The sequence below is a fragment of the Triticum aestivum genome, chromosome 2D (assembly GCF_018294505.1).
Source record: "Triticum aestivum cultivar Chinese Spring chromosome 2D, IWGSC CS RefSeq v2.1, whole genome shotgun sequence".
Lineage (NCBI taxonomy): Eukaryota > Viridiplantae > Streptophyta > Magnoliopsida > Poales > Poaceae > Triticum > Triticum aestivum.
In genome coordinates, this window is record NC_057799.1 from 12,048,133 (window position 1) to 12,064,245 (window position 16,113).

The following is a 16,113-nucleotide window of genomic DNA, read 5'->3' on the forward strand; positions in this document are numbered from 1 at the left end:
TAATCCCAATTAAATTTGCCACTTGTTTTTTTAATCAGTTATCTTAGGCAATAGGGGCCAAATTAGATGAAATGTGTCTTGGTAGGTGGTACCTTGATTTGGTAGATAACTTACTACAGATCTTAGGATTATACCTTTGGTAGGGGCCAAATAGTTTTTTCGGCAATAGGTGCCATTGAAATGCTTTCATAGGTGATACCTTGTCATCTTGTATGTTACTAGCTAGATCTTAGGATTATAATTGTCCATCAAATTGCTTCTCGCGGAAGAATCTCTTCATCTAGAGATATTCTAGAAGGTGTTAGTAAGCTAATTGAGAACTTGTTGGCTGTGAGTCTTGTTGGCTGATTTGGCATTTGCCTGCTAGCTGTTGGTTCTATTATAGAAGGTGTTAGTAAGTTAATTGAGAGCTTGTTGTTTACTTTTTGGGATCGGGTTCAACTATGAAAATATAGCTGAAGAAGAACCAAAAATATCACATGCTACTATTTTTCTTTTCTGTGAAGTGGATCGTTAACCCTTTGCTCATATTGCTTTAGGAAAATGGCGCCACCACCACCATGTCGACTGTGCAAGTCAAGGTGCGCCAGCAGCCTTGCAACTGGCAAGCTATTCGGCATCTACTTCCAGGCGAGTTTTCGTCATGCGGCGGTAAGAAATTAGATGAAATGTAACAACTATTTCATTTTTAGTGTTGGCATTACTGCATTATGTCATTTTGCTTTTTTTACACAGATCGTCCCATGCAATGTGAGGTTGAAATTCAACAAGCTGACAGGAGACACTGTGACATTTGATGCTCCTGGGGGGGCCGTACACTATGGAGGTCGAGAAAGGACGCAATATGTCGCAGATTGGAGGAGATGGATGGGCTCGTTTCCTCGCCCGCATGCGTCTTACTGGTGGTGAGTTGATCAGCTTCTTCTTCAGAGCAGAAAGACCCAAGCTGACTGTCATTTATATCAACCTGGTGGAAGATGATGAAGATGACGAAGATGATGAAGATAATGAGGACCCACTCGATGAAGATGATGAGAACCCACTTCATGAAGCCATCGTAGCTCAAAGAATGGGGCTGAGCGAGGAGGAGGTGTGCAACCTATGGGACATAATTCCGCCACGTGATGACTTTATCGGGGTGCCATTCGTGACCCGCCTGACAAGTACCATGGTCGATCGGCATGAAATGGTATGTTATACTGACTGTAGTAATTTGATGATATATATATGCTTTATTGTTATACTTACAAATGCAAATTATCCGATGATATGCTTAGTGAATCCGATGATATGCTTACTGTAGAGTCCAATGATATGCTGTGTGGAATCTAGTCGATGATATGCTTTAGTGTAGAGTCCGATCACATGCTTATTAGTGTAGAATCCAAGGAACTATTAATAGTGTAGATAATCCATATATACTTATTAGTAGAATTAATACTTAATTAGTACAAATGGGTAGTACTGTGTCTTTTGATAGTGTAGAAATCTATACTTGATAGAAATATATTTGCAAGAGTATGTGCGGGGCTATTTATTAACTGATATGTTTTTCTTATTCAGAAATTGTCAAAGAACCTATCTGTGAGTTGTGGTATCAAGCTTAATGAAGAAGGCTCAGCTGGACTACGCCTTACCGCAAGGGGCTCGGTCACCACCTGTACTTACCGCATGGACACAGACGGTCGCACACACTTAAACTCGGTTGGGTGGAAGAGATTCCTCGTTGGCAAGAATCTTCGTGTTGGATAGGCCATCCTAATTACTATCAGGAACACCCACCGCCCAGGCTTGAGGATGATGATCGTCGTCGATATCATCTAGAACTACATATGCGTGTGTGGCTATATCATCTAGAACTACATATGATGATCGTCGTCGATATCATCTAGAACTACATATGATGATCGTCGTCGATATCACCTAGTACTGCTTGAGGATGCATGTTGAGTATATATGAAATTGTTATCTAGTACTCTCTTCGTTCCAAATGAACTAAAACCACGACGAGTAATTTGGAACCGAGGGAGTACTACCTAGTACCTATAATGCTTTATGAAATTGATATCTAGTAGTACCTAGTATCTGGAAATTGCAATTTATTGAAGCTGAAACAGGGTAGGAAGCCAGGGGAAAATGATGAAAGATATAGCAGTAGCGCGGGGCTAGAAAATCGCTACAGCTAATTAATAGTAGCGCGTTCCGGAAAAACGTTGCTGATATAGTGAATAGTAGTAGCGCGGGTACAGACCGCGCTACTACTAACAGTTCGCTGTAGCGCCTTATTAGTAGCGCGGCAGCCCGCGCTGCTGATAGCCTCAAAACCCGCGCTACTACTAGGGTTTTCCCTATTAGTGATAACGGGTGCCACTAAACTTCTACCACCCCTTCCCCTTCCATTCTCCAACAGTGCGCAGAGCACGCAATTCATTTGGACAGCTCACGTTCCCCAGCATCTGTAGGACTATGCGTACATGTCCAGATTACTTGTCCTACGTTGGACTAGTCATCGTGATCATCTCATGCACATGTCTACTCCTGGGGTGGGGCAAAAGCTTGTGCCTCGCCTGCATGCCCGTTGTGTGACCCCGGGCGCCGCGCGCTACATGTGTCTGGACGGCCCGTGGCAAGGAAATTTAAAGTCTGCAACAAGATTCGATTTGTTCATCTCAAATCTCCAAAAATGCTCCACAATCCAGATGGACGCGTGTAGTTCACACAGTGTTGTTTAGGTATGCCAGAGATGAATGTTAAATCCAGTGATCGATCCGTCGAAAAAGCTGAGGTAGTAGGATTTGTTGGTTTTTTGCTACCTTTTTTGTTTTCTTTTTAGTTCTCTATTTTTCACTATCTATTTATTTTCTCTCCTTTTTGTTTCATTATGTGCTGGGCTATTGGCATGTGTAGACTATATACCGAACCTGAATTCATGATCAGTGTACATACGAAACTCCAAAAAAAGAAAAAGAAACAGTGTACATACAAAATTATACTAGAGCCGTACGTTAGCCCGTCCATCGTGCATGCGAGACCTGCCGTACGTGTTGCACGTGCGATACTAGCTAGCTACCTCGATCAACGTCGTCATGTGAGTCACTCAGTTCATATATAGAATCGCCGACAGATACCTTGGGCGAGGGAAAAACTAAGCCGGCCGTGATGTGCATGGGCACCTTGTTTATCACCATGCCACCAACCACACACCACAGCACCTCCCTCTGCTTCTCTTCTCCTACTTAAGAGCTAGCTAGGTGTTGTGGATGGGATCAGCAAGCAAACCACACTCATTTCCTCCTCCCTACCAGTCCCGTTCCTGCAGGATAGCGCGGCTACATCCATCGGCCCCAGGTAAATAAGTTCAAGTAGCTGCTTGCTAATTCCTTCTACCTTCCTTTTTCCATAGTAGTTCATCTGCAGTTGAAAGCAGATCGTCCAAATCTACTCTGCTAGTTTGTTCTTCTCTATTAGTGCTCGGTTGAGCTTTGTTATCTTGTGTTTTCTTTATCATCTCAAAAATATGTATACCTAGATGTTCAAACAAGTGTAGATGTTCAGTTGAGAAAGAATACATATGGTTTACTTTGTACTCCCTCCTTTCCTAACTATAAGACCTTTTAGAGATTTCAGTATGGACTTTACATACTAATGTATATAGTCATACTAAAAAATATAGTCATACTAGAAACGGATGGTATGTTTTTGATAAAAGAAAACAAATGGTTCGGTTAAGATGGCATGTCTGCCAATTTATAGGCAGAGGTAGGCAGTCCAAAGATCACGATACTAGTAGATCTACTTTACTGTTTGATAAAATCAGATTATATATATGCTTTGAAATAATGGCGTTGAAATTGATTTATTTTTTGAAGGAGTCAACTTCAAAATTTAGGATTTAATTGTATCATCCACAGTTATTTTCTAGGAGAGTGTTATTTACATATTCTAGATGTATGACAAAATAATAAAGTACTTTATGATTATAACATGTAAATAATAGGCTGAACCCTTTGGTTCAAGATGTAACTTTGACCATTAATTTATACTATAACTCTATAAGTCTATAATATATGTAAGGCTTAAAAATATGTACTCCCTTCACCCCAAAATATAGTCCATATTAGATTTATTTTTTTCAAATTTTGACCACGTTTGTAGAAAAATGTAGCAACATCTAGAATATCAAATTAATACCATTATATTCATCATGGAATATATTTTTATATTGTATATATTTGATAGTTGGATTTTTTTTTATAAACTCGGTAAAATTTTCTTAAGCTTGAGTTTTGTGAAAACCAATGTGTGTTGTATTATGGGACGAAGAGAGAATTTTTTTAGAAATATTTTTTGAGATAAAAAGATAGAAGTTCTAATCTGAGTTATTATAAAGTGGTATGTGTATTGAGTTTGACTGAACATAGTGTCCCAAATTGTGATTCCGAGAGGTATGTTCTTAGTATAAAACGATTGTATATGTATGTTTGTTTCAAACGGATGCAAAAGATTTGCCTATGTGTTTTAGACTGCACAATAATTCTACACATGAAAATTGGTGCAAGTTTATTCACACGGTCATCAATATTGTAATAAATATTGCTTTCAAATATAAGAATCCACATATATCTTGTGTGCACTTACATGTTTGTGTACGCGTTCTACATGCACACACCGGTAGACTTGCGTCTCCTTTCGTATGTGGTTGTCATTTTTTTGTTGTTGACCTGAACGTACATCGATCTGAGCTGGATCGACCAAAAATCATTGACACACTGCCTCTACACACCCATGCAGAGCTTGCCCACACCCACTATGAGTCGATCAGGCGGTGGAGGTCCAGGGAGGGGACCACTAGGTGTGGTGATTGTGTATGCATTTGACCGCAGCACCTCGACCGTGGCTTGGGATAAGGTGGACAATGAGATCTTTTGGATGGTGCAAGAGAAACTCACCCATTTCACGGATACCTGGCTTGGCTACACATATATTGCGTCGAGCCCTAACAAGTACACATCTGATATGAAATTAGTTGATTCTACCGAGATAAAGGCAAATGGGTATAAAGAAAGCTCGGCATGGAGGAGGATTGCAGTCACGAAGGACATGCCGTCTGCACTCTCCCAGGCACATAAAATGATCAATGATCAAGGGGACTTGCATGGCATCATCTTATTCTTCTCCGATGGGTTGATTAACAAGGGTGCCTTCTTTGATGGGGCTGAGGAATTCATCTCAAAAGTGCCTGTGCACACGTTTACTCTCAGCGGGGATGCTTATAACCATGTAAGTGTCAAGACATAGTTAATTCATCCAACTATTGATCATCCATTAATTAATTAATTAATTATTGTGTGTATGCTGCAGGTTCTTCGTGCCATTGCAGCAAATTCCCCAGGTGGGACTTTCAGCCCTCTCCAAGTTCCGGACAAGCCGAGTCTATCACTGCCCTTCTCGCAAGTGCTGGATAGCATCCTTAATGGCACCAAGCATCCTAGTACCAATTCAGGTAGATATATAGAAACAACCTGCACATGTGAATTCATAAGTTAGTATAAAAAATATGCTTGTTCGGAAACATACATATGATTGAGTGGATGAATGATCAATAATGTGCAGGGAGGCGGCCCCTGGATGTGGTTCTTGTGTATGCATTTGACTGCACCACTACCCCAAGCCCGGCTTGGGACAAAATGGAACATGAGATCTTTTGGTTGGTGCAGGAGAAGCTGAAGCACTTTGCAGATAGTTGCCTCGGCTACACATATGTCATGTCGACCCCTAACACATGCACGTATGATATGAAACAAGTTGACCTTGTAGAGACAAAGTTAACTGGCTATGCAGGGAGCTCGGCTTGGAGAAAGAACCCATGCACAAAGAATATGGCGTCTGGCCTCCCCATGGCACATAAACTGATGAGCGATCATGGGCACCTGAATGGTGTCATCTTGCTCTTCTCTGACGGGTTGATTAACAAGGGTGACTTCTTTGATGGAGCTGAAGACTTCATCTCCAAAGTGCCGGTTCACACATTTACTCTTGCTGGAGGTGCATATAACCATGTATGTATCAAAGCAGAGAGTCACATAAGTCCAAATCTTAATCAGCTTAATAGTATAATCTTGCCTATTTTTTGTGCATGTGAAATAGGGTCTTCGCGCCATTGCAGCGAATTCCCCGGGTGGGACGTTCAGCCGCATCCCTGTTCCAGACAAGCCAAGTCTATCGGTGCCCTTCTCGCAAATTCTAGATAGCATCCTTAATGGCACCAAGCTTTCTCCAGGTATATACATCAACAAAAAACATAGATTGGTCTGAAACAAGGGGCTATCATGAAATTATGCCGGTTGTACATATATACAATTGAGCTAACAGATGAAAATTAATGTACAGGGAGGTTGCCACTGGACGTGGTGCTTGTGTATGCATTTGACTGCACCATTACCCCAAGCCTGGCCTGGGACAAGATGGAACAAGAGATCTTTTGGCTGGTGCAAGAGAAACTCACCCACTTCAAGGATAGTCGTCTCGGCTACACATATGTCATGTCGACCCCTAACACGTACACGCATGATGTGAAACTAGTTGACTCCAAGGAGACAAAGACAACTGGTTACTCCGCAAGCTCAGCTTGGAGAAAGAACCCATGTACGAAGAACATGGCGTCTGGCCTCCCCGTGGCACATAAACTAATGAGAGACCATGGGTGCCTGAATGGCATCATCTTGCTCTTCTCCGACGGTTTGGTTAACAAGGGTGACTTCTTTGATGGAGCTGAGGACTTCGTCTCCAAAGTGTCGGTGCACACGTTTACTCTCGCAGGAGGTGCATATAACCATGTAAGTATCATATCGGAATTACTAAGTCCAAATAATAATCAACTTTTAGTTAATTATTAATTCAACATATTATCATACCATGTGTATATGCTAGGGTCTCCATGCCATGGCAGCGAATTCCCCAGGCGGAGTGTTTCACCCTGAACCAGTTCCTAATAAGCCGAGTGAATCGGTGTCCTTCTCGCAGCTGCTGGATAGCATACTCATCGCTCCATGAAAGTCAGCTAGTCCAAGCTCTCAATCCAGGTAAGATAAATATATCTGATAGTCATCGGTGATATGTTAGTTAGTGTGTATGACTGAATGTTCAGTGATGTGCGATGGACATGCCTGCTTGCAGGGAGAAATTCACATGCCAGGGCTCGTCATAAAATGAAATAAACTGCGCTGCACTGCGCCTTTGTCCATTTCCAATTTATTTTTTTCCGTATCGAGTTTTGTTGGAATTACCGTTGTTGTTAAGCCGCAACTTAATCATTTATATTTGTGTTCACGGCGCAAGTGTGATGTGTGTGTACTTTTGTTCATGTGATTTCACTCTCTGGGCAAATCTACTGAACACTAGCTAGTTCCCGGCCGGCCCTCATGTTTTCCCCTCAAACAAAGAAGTTCCCTCATGTTTTCGTTTTGAGAGAGCATACTCGCGTTGTTTCAAGGTGCACGTTCAGGTTATTGGTCAACTTCGTTTTGTCAAATGATTTAGCACATGGTAGCGAACATATCTGAATACACAAAGTCCCTTGGAATATGTCTAACAAAAGACATGCACACTTGGAATTTGTTGTCCAATTATTTCCGAAATCACAAAGGATTTTTCTGACGATTTCATAGACGAAAATCATTGATGGCCATCTTGGGACCCAATCCGACAGAGTAATAGTGCGCGACGTAATCCCTAGCGAGTGTCTCCCTGTACAACGGCGGATTCTTCTCTGACAACAGCTCCTTGATGGGGCCATATATCCTCTCCGAACTTGGATTGCTTGGGAAACATGCGATCGAGACCCTCGGTGCATCGTTCTTCGCAATGACTCTGTGCTCCACGCTCCTAAACCAGTCATTCGAGATCATCTGGTGGAGAGGAGAGACACATGTATGCCTTTAGCATTTTACGGTTGCGATTTTAATGATTTTAGCGTGACCCAATTGTGAAGATATATAGGTACCTGTAAGAGATCGCCCACATTGATGATGAACGCCCCCGGTGTTGGCGTGACGTCGACCCACCGGTTCTCGTGGAGGACCTGGAGCCCGCCGACGCCGTCCTGGAGGAGTACCGTGAGGAAGCCAGAGTCGGAGTGGCGGGTGGTGCCGATGGCGAGCTCGGGTTCCGGGCAGGGAGGGTAGTAGTGGCAGAGTATCATCTGGCCCTGGTTGCAACCCATGTCGGCCAGGTGGTTGGGGTGGAGGCCAAGTGCTTCGGACAGCAGAGCAAAGAGCGTGTCCCGTAGGTCCCTCACGTGCTCGGCGTAGTCAAAGAACACGTCACTGCATGCATATAAGTCAAAGTTGACTACTACGTGGACAGATAGACTTTTCTTTCTCAAAAATAACCAGAGTACATGTGGGCATTGTCGAGCTAGCTAAAATTAATGGAGTGGAGGCTCAGTGGAACACGTACCGGCGGCAGGAGTCCGGCATGTCGCCGGCGTCGGGAGGGTGGGGCTCGACGCGGAGGTAGAGGGTGTCGCGCCAGTTGGCCACCTTGGACTGGTGCAGGTCGAAGTTGCAGTTGTACTTGACGGCCCTGGCCGGCTCGCGGGTGTAGAGCCGCGCCTTGTCGGTGCCCTCGCCGCCGGGGGACTCGTGGAACGCCCGGGCCGCCTCCACCGCCGCGGTGCCCACCTCGAGGGGCACGCCGTGGCCCGTCACCTGGAAGAACCCCCACTCGGCCGCGGCCCGGCCCACGGCGGCCACCACTGCCGCGCGATTGCTGCAGCCGAGGTCGATCACCGGGATGGCTGCAGGTTCTTGCCGGCCGCCGGTGGGCTCCTGCGGCGCTTCGTGGGCGTCGTCGGGGACGCGGAAGATGCGGGGGACGCGGGTGACGCCGGAGGCGACGAGGCCGCGCACGCCGGCGAAGGTGTCGTCCAGCGCGCGGAGCTCGGCTGCGCGGTCGTAGGCGGCCGACATGGTTGGTACGGTGGCGACGGCCGTGGGTGCTCGGATGGTTGGTGGCGCGAGTGCGATCGGCTTGGCTGTCGGATTGTTCTTATCTGCCGGCTTAGCGGTGACCGGTGAGCGCGCTTCAGCCGCTAGTGCTGAAATTTTGCCGCGACAGCGACGGGGAGGAGAAGAAAGGCCCGGCACCTGCAGCCGGCGACGGATGGATGCCACGTACGTTGCCTCCGGCGGCTCCCGCGTCCAGTGTTTGGACGGAGTCTGCGACGGAAACATCAGCGCGCACGTATGCATTCGGTTTGGTCTTCTACTAGGACTCGAATCAAGTTCAGACAAATTAAGGTTTTTGTACTTTTTTTTTACCTCTATATCTATATCTATATCTCTATATCTCAATATGTATATCTCTATATCTCTATATCTCTATACCTCTATATCTATATCTATACCTACTAATAAAGTAAGGTGCGTTTCTCCGATTTCTTCATTCGTTCACCAGAATTTTGCACATGGGCTGCCTGCAGTGTGGCCCAGCAAAGCCAGACCATTTATTTTCATGCCCATGCAGGTGGCAAAACCGTATTTATCGCATGGGGCATCAAATAGTCGCAGATTCACACAGGGCGCACAAGCTGGGCTGAGCTGTTTTTTGTTCTGTGTGCTATGTTTCTATTTTTATTTTTCCATTTCTTTCTCTTTTTTATTCCTGTTTCTTTTGTCTTTTTTTCTTTCAAGTTTATTTTTCTTTCTCCCTTTTGTTTGGAAATTCATTTTTTTTTCAAAAAAGTTCACAATTTTAGAAATTTTTTATTTTTTAAATGTTCTGAATTCCAAAAAATATCCCGTTTTGAAAAATGTTCAGATTTTAAATGTTCACTATCCCAAATTGGTTCGAATTTAAAAAAAAAGTTCCACTTTTTCTTTGATTTTTCAAAGTTGTTTGAGATTTTCCAAAAAATTGCATTTTCAAAATGTTTCAAATACGAAAATATTCTTATCTTAGTAAAATGTTCGCAAATTAAAAATAATTTCTGATTTTAAAGAAACACATTTTCTAAAATTGTTCTGAATGTTCAAAATATATTTTCTTTTTAAAAAAATTCACAAATTCATGTTTCCAAATAAAATTGTGAATTTTGAACGTTTCAATTCTTGCTGTGTATTTCTAAAAATGTAAAGAAATTCAAAAAATGTTTGGGATTTTCCAAATTATTCATGTTTCCAAGAATATTCAGTAATTTATATTTTTTTTAAGTTCAAAGAAACAAAAATTGTTTCCAATCTAACATTGGAGTAAGTTCTTAAAGGTTCGAGCTGGCCATTGGTTGGTAGGACTCATTTCTTCGAGTGGCTAGCAACACGTAGTTGGGTCTTTGAGGGCAAGATTTTAATCCTTCAACTCATCGTTTTTTGGATGTTTTCCGCGTCTTACAAACACGGGTCGTCTTGGAGCCTACCAGTGTGCTAGCCTATACACGAACTGATGTGCGCCCCACGCGCTATTTTACGCAACTAGCATCATATATAGCCCCCACACAGTTGGCCCAAGAAAAAAAGTGCTCCATCACACAGGCAGTATTGGGCCTCAGCCAAACTCCCCTACTGGGTCATCCGCATCCGGCCCATCAATCCTCAGGCGGATGCATCCACATCTGAACTAGGGCGGCTTTGTTAGATAAAAATGGTTGGTCCTTCTATTAAATATACATATAGGTTTTGTTCCGACCGCTCATAGTTCCCAAAAAAAAATTTGTTTGTCCCCCGTGGTGGGATGAACTGGGCCTACCCACGCATTTCTTTTCTATGAGACAGATGAGCAACAAAAATTTACGCTCCGAGGACTTGAACTATGGACCTTCCCTACTCTGTTGATGGACAAAACCAACTCATCGATCTTGCATTTATGATGAGAATAGCATCGCCTTGGAACATTATAGTAAATCCCCGCTAGTTTGTATATGTCCATAGGTTGTCTGAAAATAAGAAGTTTGTATCAAAATAAGAAAGTTATCTCGAGAACCATGAGCAGCAGGAGGGACTCCATAAATTATTGCCGGTGCTAGCTTGCAAGTGCCAATAAAAGAGAATATGTTGGTTGGCCTCGAATAAAAAAATTATGGGCACGTGAGCGCTAAAACAATTAAAGAGAATAAACCCTAATAAAGAAGAGACATTGATGTCTAGTTATGTGCTAAATATGAATGAAACGGGATTTATGCAGTGCCATTATTAATCCATCCGGTTACGCCATCGTAAGAGAGAGTGGTCGAAGCAACTGTGACCCGAAGGTCGTCGCATAGCTACCAAATGAGGAGGTAGACACAACCCCGAGACAGAGGCGGACCCGGAGGAAAAAAGGCATGAGTTGGATGGTTGCCGCCACGCCGATTAACCCCACCACTATCAAGATCTCGCGGGACAAACATGACTCACGAGAAGACCACAACTCCTCGCTCTATTGCACCCTATGGACACTACTAGGGAAAACCTTATACAAAGAATCTTACCAGCAGTGCGGTTCAAAATAAGGCGTTACTGCTACTTAGCAGTAGCACGCGTAAAAAACAGCGCTACTCCTACCTTCGTAGCAGTAGCGCGTTAGCAAAAAACAGCGCTACTACAACAAATGCCATGACATTGCCGCCGGAGTAGGTTTAGTAGTAGCGCCGGTTTTCTAAGAGCGCTAATGCTATTGAACTTAGTAGTAACGCTTTTCTCCCACCCTCGCTGCTGCTAAGTTTAGTCCACTCGTTGCAACTAATTTATTCCCACCTCGCTCCGCGAATAGGGTGTTTGTCACCTTAAATACGTTACTTCTCAAACCATCACAACCACTTGGTCTTCATTGAAATCTATGTGTAGGATCCGTGGCCGATTTCTATTGACAATTTAGATTCTACAAAGAAATCATTGATGAGCAATGTTTTTTTGATATTTGTTAGACGCGTAGCCTTAGCAGTAGCGCCTGTAGCGCTGCTCTGGTAAAAGGCGCTACTGTTATGGCGTTTAGCGGTAGCGCTTTATTTCAAAGCGCGCTGCTGCTAAACCCATCCTATCTTCTCCAACCGGCCGCCCCTCACTCTCCCCTCTCCACTCCCAGTCTAACTCTCCCGTGCGTTCCGCCGCCGCCGCATTGCCGTCGCCCCAAGGTATCCTCCCTCCTCCTCCTCCCTCCTCCTCCTCCCTCCAGTCGCCCTCCTGTCTCCTCCCTCCGACGGCCCTCCTCCCTCCTCCCACCACCTCCTCCTCCCTCCCTCATCCTCTCTCCCTCCTCCTCCCTCCTCCTCCCCCTCCAGACACTGCCCCACCTCCATACGCCACCCCTCCTCCCTCCTTCCCCCCCTCCATCTCGGCCTCCTCCCTCTCTCCTCCCTCCCTCCCTCCTGCCTCCCTCCCTCCCTGTTGGGGAACGTAGCGATAATTCAAAATTTTCCTACGTGTCACCAAGATCAATCTAGGAGATGCTAGCAACGAGAGAGAGGGAATGCATCTTCATACCCTTGAAGATCGCTAAGCAGAAGCGTTACAAGAACGCGGTTGATGGAGTCGTACTCGCGGCGATTCAAATCGCGGAAGATCCGATCTAGCGCCAAACGGACGGCGCCTCCGCGTTCAACACACGTACAGCCCGGGGACGTCTCCTCCTTCTTGATCCAGCAAGGGGAGAGGAGAAGTTGAGGGAGAACTCCAGCAGCATGAAGGCATGGTGGCAATGGAGCTCGTGGTTCTCCGGCAGGGCTTCGCCAAGCACTACGGAGCAGGAGGAGGAGATGTATGAGGAGGAAGGGGCTGCGCCAAGGGAAGGGTGTGGCTGCCCTCCCACCCCCTCACTATATATAGGGGGAAGGGGAGAGGGGGCCGGACCCTCTAGATGGATCTAGAGGAGGAGGCGGCGGCCAGGGGAAACCCTAGATGGGTTTGGGCGCCCCCACCCCCTAGGAAACTTGCCCCCAAGCCGGGAGGGGCGGCTGCCCTAGGGGTGGCGCCCCCACCTCTCCTGGTTACGTGAGAGGGGTTGGGAGGGGCGCACAGCCCCTTAGTGGGCTGGTTTGCCCCTTCCCCTTGGCCCATAAGGCCCCCCAACGCTTGTCGGGGCCTCCGAAACCCCTTTCGGACATGCTGGCCATAGCCTGGTACCCCCGGAACAATTCCGGACTCCAATACCCTTCGTCCAATATACCGATCTTCACCTCCGGACCATTTCGGAGCTCCTCGTCATGTCCAGGATCTCCTCCGGAACTCCGAACAACCTTCGGTAACCACATACTATTTCCCATAACAACTCTAGCGTCACCGAACCTTAAGTGTGTAGACCCTACGGGTTCGGGAACCATGCAGACATGACCGAGACACCTCTCCGGCCAATAACCAATAGCGGGATCTGGATACCCATATTGGCTCCCACATGTTCCACGATGATCTCATCGGATGAACCACGATGTCGGGGATTCAATCAATCCCGTATACAATTCCCTTTGTCCATCGGTATGTTACTTGCCCGAGATTCGATCGTCGGTATCCCAATACCTCGTTCAATCTCGTTACCGGCAAGTCTCTTTACCCGTTCCGTAACGCATGATCCCGTGGCTAACTCCTTAGTCACATTGAGCTCATTATGATGATGCATTACCGAGTGGGCCCAGAGATACCTCTCCGTCATACGGAGTGACAAATCCCAGTCTCGATTCGTGCCAACCCAACAGACACTTTCGGAGATACCTGTAATGCACCTTTATAGCCACCCAGTTACGTTGTGACGTTTGGTACACCCAAAGCATTCCTACGGTATCCGGGAGTTGCACAATCTCATGGTCTAAGGAAATGATACTTGACATTAGAAAAGCTCTTAGCAAACGAACTACACGACCTTGTGCTATGCTTAGGATTGGGTCTTGTCCATCACATCATTCTCCTAATGATGTGATCCCGTTATCAATGACATCCAATGTCCATGGTCAGGAAACCATAACCATCTATTGATCAACGAGCTAGTCAACTAGAGGCTTACTAGGGACATGTTGTGGTCTATGTATTCACACATGTATTACGGTTTTCAGTTAATACAATTATAGCATGAACAATAGACAATTATCATGAACAAGGAAATATAATAATAACCATTTTATTATTGCCTCTAGGGCATATTTCCAATAGTCTCCCACTTGCACTAGAGTCAATAATCTAGTTCACATTGCCATGTGATTAATACCCAAGAGTTTACTAGAGTCAATAATCTAGTTCACATCACCATGTGATTGTAATGAATCCAACACCAATGGGGTTTGTTCATATCTCGCTTGTGAGAGAGGTTATTAGTCAACGGGTCTGAACCTTTCAGATCCGTGTGTGCTTTATAAATCTCTATGTCATCTTGTAGATGCAGCTACCACGCGCTACTTGGAGCTATTCCAAATAACTGCTCTACTATACGAATCCGGTTTACTACTCAGAGTCATCCGGATTAGTGTCAAAGTTTGTATCGACGTAACCCTTTACGACGAACTCTTTTACCACCTCCATAATCGAGAAAATTCCTTAGTCCACTAGTTACTAAGGATAAGTTCGACCGCTGTCATGTGATCCATTCCTGGATCACTCTTGTACCCCTTGACTAACTCATGGCAAGGCACACTTCAGGTGCGGTACACAGCATAGCATACTGTAGAGCCTACGTCTAAAGCATAGGGGACGACCTTCGTCCTTTCTCTCTCTTCTGCCGTGGTCAGGTTTTGAGTCTTACTCAATACTCACACCTTGTAACACAGCCAAGAACTCCTTCTTTGCTGATCTATTTTGAACTCCTTCAAAATCTTGTCACGGTATGTATTCATTTGAAAGTACTATTAAGCGTTTTTGATCTATCCTTATAGATCTTGATGCTCAACGTTCAAGTAGCTTAATCCAGGTTTTCCATTGAAAAACACTTTTCAAATAACCCTGTATGCTTTCCAGAAATTCTACATCATTTCTGATCAACAATATGTTAACAACATATACTCATCAAAAATCTATAGTGCTCCCACTCACTTCTTTGGAAATACAAGTTTCTCATAAACTTTGTATAAACCCAAAATCTTTGATCATCTCATCAAAGCGCACATTCCAACTCCGAGATGCTTACTCCAGTCCTTAGAAGGATTGCTGGAGCTTTGCATACTTGTTAGCATCTTTTAGGATTGACAAAACCTTCTGGTTGTATCACATACAACCTTTCCTCAAGAAAATCGTCGAGGAAACCATGTTTTTTGACATCCTATCTGCAAGATTTCATAAATAATGCAGTAACTGCTGATATAATTCGAACAGACTCTTAGCATCGCTACGAGTGAGAAAATCTCATCGTAGTCAACTCCTTGAACTTGTCGGAAAACATCTTAACGACAAGTCGAGCTTTCTTAATGGTGACACTTACCATCATTGTTCGTCTTCCTTTTAAAATCCATCTGCACCCAACAGCCTTACGACCATCAAGTAGTTCTTCCAAAGTCTGTACTTTGTTTTTATACATGGATCCTCTCTCGGATTTTATGGCCTCGAGCCATTCATCGGAATCTGGGCCCACCATCGCTTCTCCATAGCTCGTAGGTTCATTGTTGTCTAGCAACATGACTTCCAAGATAGGATTATGTACCACTCTGAAGTAGTACGCATCCTTGTCGACCTACGAGGTTTGGTAGTGACTTGATCCGAAGTTTCATGATCACTATCATAAGCTTCCACTTCAATTGGTGTAGGTGCCACAGGAACAACTTCCTGTGCCCTGCTACACACTAGTTGAAGTCATGGTTCAATAACCTCATCAAGTCTCCACCATCGTCCCACTCAATTCTTTCGAGAGAAACTTTTCCTCGAGAAAGGACCTGTTTCTAGAAACAATCACTTTGCTTCCGGATCTGAAATAGGAGGTATACCCAACTGTTTTGGGTATTCTATGAAGATGCATTTATCCGCTTTGGGTTCGAGCTTATCAGCCTGAAACTTTTTCGCATAAGCGTCGCAGCCCCAAACTTTTAAGAAACGACAGCTTAGGTTTCTCTAAACCATAGTTCATACGGTGTCGTCTCAACGGAATTGCGTGGTGCCTATTTAAAGTGAATGCGGTTGTCTCTAATGCCTAACCCATAAACGATAGTGGTAATTCGATAAGAGACATCAT

At 44.7% G+C, this 16,113-nt stretch overlaps 2 protein-coding genes across 2 annotated transcripts; one reads left to right on the plus strand and one right to left on the minus strand.

The window, feature by feature from the left end:
* Positions 1 to 3,212: 3,212 nt before the first annotated feature.
* LOC123051074 (uncharacterized) lies at positions 3,213 to 7,413 on the plus strand. The gene is made up of 8 exons (XM_044473835.1): positions 3,213 to 3,348; positions 4,792 to 5,280; positions 5,362 to 5,503; positions 5,614 to 6,059; positions 6,148 to 6,280; positions 6,391 to 6,836; positions 6,931 to 7,082; positions 7,177 to 7,413. Exons 2-7 carry the CDS (start codon positions 4,810 to 4,812, stop codon positions 7,051 to 7,053), a joined length of 1,761 nt encoding a protein of 586 aa, XP_044329770.1. The 5' UTR covers positions 3,213 to 3,348; positions 4,792 to 4,809; the 3' UTR covers positions 7,054 to 7,082; positions 7,177 to 7,413.
* Positions 7,414 to 7,600: 187 nt separating this feature from the next.
* LOC123051075 (1-aminocyclopropane-1-carboxylate oxidase homolog 1) lies at positions 7,601 to 9,258 on the minus strand. The gene is made up of 3 exons (XM_044473836.1): positions 8,458 to 9,258; positions 8,003 to 8,324; positions 7,601 to 7,907 (listed from the first exon to the last, which is right to left on the minus strand). Exons 1-3 carry the CDS (start codon positions 9,249 to 9,251, stop codon positions 7,662 to 7,664), a joined length of 1,362 nt encoding a protein of 453 aa, XP_044329771.1. The 5' UTR covers positions 9,252 to 9,258; the 3' UTR covers positions 7,601 to 7,661.
* Between the last annotated feature and the right edge of the window lie 6,855 nt (positions 9,259 to 16,113).

What these genes read in the sequence shown, in the direction of transcription:
- LOC123051074 (XM_044473835.1), top strand. Translation starts at nt 4,810, where the DNA reads ATGAGTCGATCAGGCGGTGGAGGTCCAGGGAGGGGACCACTAGGTGTG. An exon ending in CTGGAGGTGCATATAACCAT is followed by an intron (nt 6,060 to 6,147) that starts GTATGTATCAAA and finishes CATGTGAAATAG; the next exon opens with GGTCTTCGCGCCATTGCAGC. An exon ending in CAGGAGGTGCATATAACCAT is followed by an intron (nt 6,837 to 6,930) that starts GTAAGTATCATA and finishes TGTATATGCTAG; the next exon opens with GGTCTCCATGCCATGGCAGC.
- LOC123051075 (XM_044473836.1), bottom strand. Translation starts at nt 9,251, where the DNA reads ATGCATACGTGCGCGCTGATGTTTCCGTCGCAGACTCCGTCCAAACAC. An exon ending in ATGCCGGACTCCTGCCGCCG is followed by an intron (nt 8,325 to 8,457) that starts GTACGTGTTCCA and finishes ATATGCATGCAG; the next exon opens with TGACGTGTTCTTTGACTACG. An exon ending in ATGTGGGCGATCTCTTACAG is followed by an intron (nt 7,908 to 8,002) that starts GTACCTATATAT and finishes CCTCTCCACCAG; the next exon opens with ATGATCTCGAATGACTGGTT.